The following is a 4,654-nucleotide window of genomic DNA, read 5'->3' as shown; positions in this document are numbered from 1 at the left end:
GCAAACTTTAGGAATAAAAAAAAAATCTTTTTTTTATTTCCTTTTTTCCTTATTATTTCTTTATTAAAGAAAAACCAAAAATCCTTCCTCAAACACATCATGTTGCAGACAACCACATGGCCCTATCCTATTGAGGCAACTTTTGTGATGTTTTTTTGGCCATAATAAAAAGCCATGAAAACCAAACCTAGAGGTAGTTTATGTGGCATTTCCCCCCCCCCCCAAAAAAAAACAGCAGGGGAGATTTATCAAAACCTGTGCAGAGGAAAAGTTGACCAGTTGTCATAGAAACATAGCAACCAATCAAATAGTTTCTTTCATTTTTCAGAAAGGCCTCGGAAAAATGAAAGCAGTCTAATTGGTTGCTATGGGCAACTGCCCCACTCTTCTGCTACACAGGTTTTGATATATCTCCCCCAGTGTGTATTAGTATAGTTTAGGGGTTTTATTCATTCACCATTCCTTTTCCATTTTTTTTTTTTATCCATTGCAAGTCATGTGATTCTTTTCTTTTATCATGTGACTCAAAGATTTCTTTTGAAGAATTGGAGAGGGGGGGGCATTCTTTCTGGCATTAGACTTTTACAGGAGAAAAACGCCATATCCCTAGCAAGCTGCGATTTTGTAAAATTACCGCTTAGCCTAAAAACGCCACAAAAAGGGTGAAAAAAAATGCCCATAAGAAATAGCCATGTGGTAAGGTGTTTCATATTTCCCTATTGACTCCCAGCAAACATCTCCCAGCAACGCCACAGCGTTGAAAATGCCATGCTGAGAGTATGATTTTTTTTTAAATCCCAACCTGAAGGAATTTTTCTCAAGGCCCCATTCTACTTCAATACAACATCTGGCTGCAGAAAAAAAACAAAAAAAAAACAAAAACCCATCTGCAGTCAGACCGCACACGCACTCTGACGCCAAATGTGAATAAGCCCCGACATACCACTTTCTGAATACCAAGGCAAAATATACCAAAAAAAAAATCTCGCTGTTTATCAATAGGTCGGTCTGTACCCCCCCTTCCCATGTGTAACGTGACTCCTGGTCGTACATTTAGGATCTGAGAAGCCCTCAGTGGTTGCAACCCGAGTTCCTCTCACAACAAGTTCATACAAATATGCGAAGGACGACATCTCCCAAACTGCTAACATATGGGGGATGTCAGCCAGCAGCCCGCCAGACCTCCAGCTAGTGTCATTCCTGTCACAAATAGACTGGCTAAGAATGGCTGTCAGTGACATCCCCCTTGGAAATAGTTTTTATACGTGTTCCGGGTTAAGGGGGGATTCCATTTTTATCCCAGAAATGTCTCCTGCCCCTCTATTTTCATACATACCTTCCACTGAAGTGCAGCCCCCCCCCCCAGGGGGCGAGGGGGTGTATTTACTCTGTCATGTACATGATGGTCCCGTACGGTGTATACACAGGCCGCTATACAAACAAATTCATCTCCTGTCATTTATTTCAAGTATTTGCCTTATTTAAGAAGCCTTCCCGGCAGACGGTGCGGAGATACAAGTCGCCACACGTGACGCATTTTGTTCCTAACCATGAGCCTTCGGCGACGCCAGCCGTCTCAATGGACGGGGGGGCTTGGTGACGGTCCCCGAGTCCTGAAACATTTGTTGAGGTGTACAACGTGTGCGACTGTGTTGCGAGTCTCAGACGAGATATCTGATTTGGTCGGAGGGTTCGCAACAAAATGGCATGCCGGTGTAGCACTAGGGTAGTGTTTCCTAACCTGTGGCACTCCAGCTGTTGCAAAACTACAACTTCCATCATGCCCTGACAGCCTTCGGCTGTCAGGGCATGATGGAAGTTGTAGTTTTGCAACAGCTGGAGAACCACTGCTTGGGGGACCCTACTTTACTATAATTATGAGCACGATGAGAGTTGTACTTTTGCAACAGCTGGAGAGCCACAGTTTGGGGGAACCCTACTCTACCATAATTAAGAGCATGATGAGAGTTGTAGTTTTGCAACAGCTGGAGAGCCACATGTTGGGGTACACGACTCTACTATAATTAGGGTTTGGCTGTCATGGCATGATGAGAGTTGTAGTTTTGCAACAGCAGATGAGATACAGGCTGGGGGAGACTGCTTTACTATAATTAGGGGCTGGCTGTTGGGGCATGATGAGAGTAGTGGTTGTGCAACAACCAGGGAACCACAGGTTGGGGAACCCTACTCTACCATAATAAGAAGCATGATGAGAGTTGTAGTTTTGCAACACCTGAAGAGACACAGGTTGAGAGACAATGCTCAACTATAATCAGTGGCTGGCTGTCAGGGCATAATGGGGGGTAGTAGTTTTGCAACAACTGGAGAAGCACTTGGTGGGGGACCCTGCTGTACTATAATCTGTCAGGGCATGATGAGAGTTGTAGTTTTGAAACAGCTGCAGAGTCACACGTTGGGGAGCACTGCTTTCGTATAATAAGATTCTAGCTGTCAGGGCATGATGAGACTTGTCGTTTTGCAACAGCTGAAGAGCCACAGCTTGGGGAACCCTGCTTTACTGTAATCAGGGCCAGGTTGTCAGCGCATGATGAGAGTTGTAGTTTTGCCACACGTTTGGGGAACACTGCTTTAGTCTAATCAGGGGCTGGCTGTCAGGGCATGATGAGAGTTGTAGTTTTGCCACACGTTTTGGGAATACTGCTTTAGTCTAATCAGGGCCAGGCTGTCAGGGCATGATGAGAGTTGTAGTTTTACCACATGTTTTGGCAACACTGCTTTAGTCTAATCAGGGGCTGTCTGTCAGGGCATGCATGATGAGAGTTGTAGTTTTGGAACATCTGAACAGTCGCAGTCATAGCAAAACATGACAAATATTTTAACATGATCGTACCTGAAATTCTATTGGGGGGGGGGGGGGGTTCGAAGAGAGCTCTTTGTACAGCACTGTGGAATATATTGGTGATATATATATATATATATATATCCTGTAATAGTACTAATATGGACTGACATAAGTAATTACATGGAATCCAATAGAGAATTTACGGAGATGACGGCAGCGATACAATAGACAGAACCGATCTCGTAACACGTGTATCACCAGGGCTCACAATCCATTCCCTAAGTTGAACCTGGCCAATAAGGCATTGACTTTTGCAGACGACAACTGACTAGTCCAGTGTTTTCAAACCGGGGTGCCTCCAGCTGTTGCAAAACTACAACTCCCAGCATACCCAGATACAAGGGCTCACAATTGATTCCCTAAATTGAACCCGGCAAATAAGGCATTGAGTTTTGCAGATGACAATCGACTAGTCCAGTGTTTCCCAACCGGGGTGCCTCCAGCTGTTTCAAAACTATAACTCCCAGCATGCCCGGACAGCCTTTGGCTGTCCGGGCAAACTGGGAGTTGTAGTTTTGCAACAGCTGGAGGCACCCTGGTTGGAAAACACTGGACTAGTCAAAGCAACCAAGAGATCAACTAGTTATTTGCCTAAAGACTTGCAATCTAAGGAATTCAAAGAGCTTTATTCATCATTACAAGTCATACAATAAATTACAATCACACAAAGCATGACAGTACAATATACAGCACACCGTACCACATGCTACGCTAACACTCCGCTCCATCACTCGATATCGAAGAAACACAGTCGAAAAACCAACAAGGCTTGCATTCTAACGGGTAGCCAATAACTACGAACAAGCACTGCCATGCACGTCGATGACCCATGCCCTCTGCCCCCCAACCTGGCGACTTACGTTTTTGCTATGGGAGAGATGTATCCACTCCTTGTCCTTTGAGCTCCTAAATGCATTTGTCTGCATTTGTCCAAACAGCTGAGATCTAATCGAAATCAGAAGCCAAGTGGGAGATTCAGGTAGTCGCAGGCACATCCGCACCTTGGCATGGCTGGCAGGATCCAGGGGCTGGTACCCATCAGTGACACATTGCACCTGGTCCAAGTTTTGGAACAAGTTTGCAGGGCTCTTCTCTGTTTTTTAGGGGGGGCCAGCTGGACTGTGTAGTCAGCAGAACAACTGCAGCTCCTTCAGTGTTCAGTGCAGATTGTCTGTGACTTGCAGGAGAATCCTGCCTGGTGGTGTTAGATTTCAGCACACAGTGATTCTTGATGACATCAGCAGCTGCTGTATAGTATATGGGACTGGGAGAGTATATGTATGTGTGTGTGTGTGTGTGTGTGTCACTACTAGACGCTCCTCCTATTCATCACATACTGTAATCTTCTTATTTTTTCTTTTTTTTGGACCATTGATTTGCCAGCATTACAACCAGATAAACTCCGGACAGGAAGTAACTCAAGTGCAATATGAGCCAAGATGCAGAATTAAGGAGGCAAAAAAATAAATAAAAATAAAATTATATATATATATATATATATATATATATATATATATATATATATATACAGCTTCTGTGTTACAATTAGGGTTGCCACCTTTCTTGCAAAAAATAACAAATACCGGCCATGCTAATTTGCATAATTAATTATAGATGCGTAACATCACAGGATACACAAATGCAGGGAAAAGTTGTCGTAAAATTTTGTCTGACCCCCTATACGTTTTTTTTATTTCTGCTTATAGGGTCCTGAATGAGGGCTCTTTTTTGCGCCCCGATCTGTAGTTTTTAACTGTACCATTTTTGGTCGCTTTTTTTTTTTTTTATTAA

At 43.7% G+C, this 4,654-nt stretch overlaps 1 protein-coding gene across 2 annotated transcripts in view; it reads right to left on the bottom strand.

Annotated features, from left to right (window-relative positions):
* The window catches only part of COL24A1 (collagen type XXIV alpha 1 chain), a 294,542-nt gene extending 290,481 nt beyond the window's left edge, over window positions 1-4,061 (bottom strand). The window contains exon 1 of one of the 2 annotated variants that reach the window (XR_008846625.1): window positions 3,724-4,061. Coding sequence is in view for 1 of the 2 variants with exons in the window: in XM_056532502.1 (XP_056388477.1) it covers window positions 3,724-3,779 (56 nt within the window). In the remaining variant the exon portion in view is untranslated. The remainder of the gene's footprint in view (window positions 1-3,723) is intronic. The other variant, XM_056532502.1, reaches the window with a different exon arrangement.
* Window positions 4,062-4,654: the final 593 nt, after the last annotated feature.

Source organism: Hyla sarda, chromosome 7 (assembly GCF_029499605.1).
Source record: "Hyla sarda isolate aHylSar1 chromosome 7, aHylSar1.hap1, whole genome shotgun sequence".
Taxonomy (NCBI): Eukaryota; Metazoa; Chordata; class Amphibia; order Anura; family Hylidae; genus Hyla; species Hyla sarda.
This window is presented reverse-complemented; position numbering and strand designations above follow the sequence as displayed.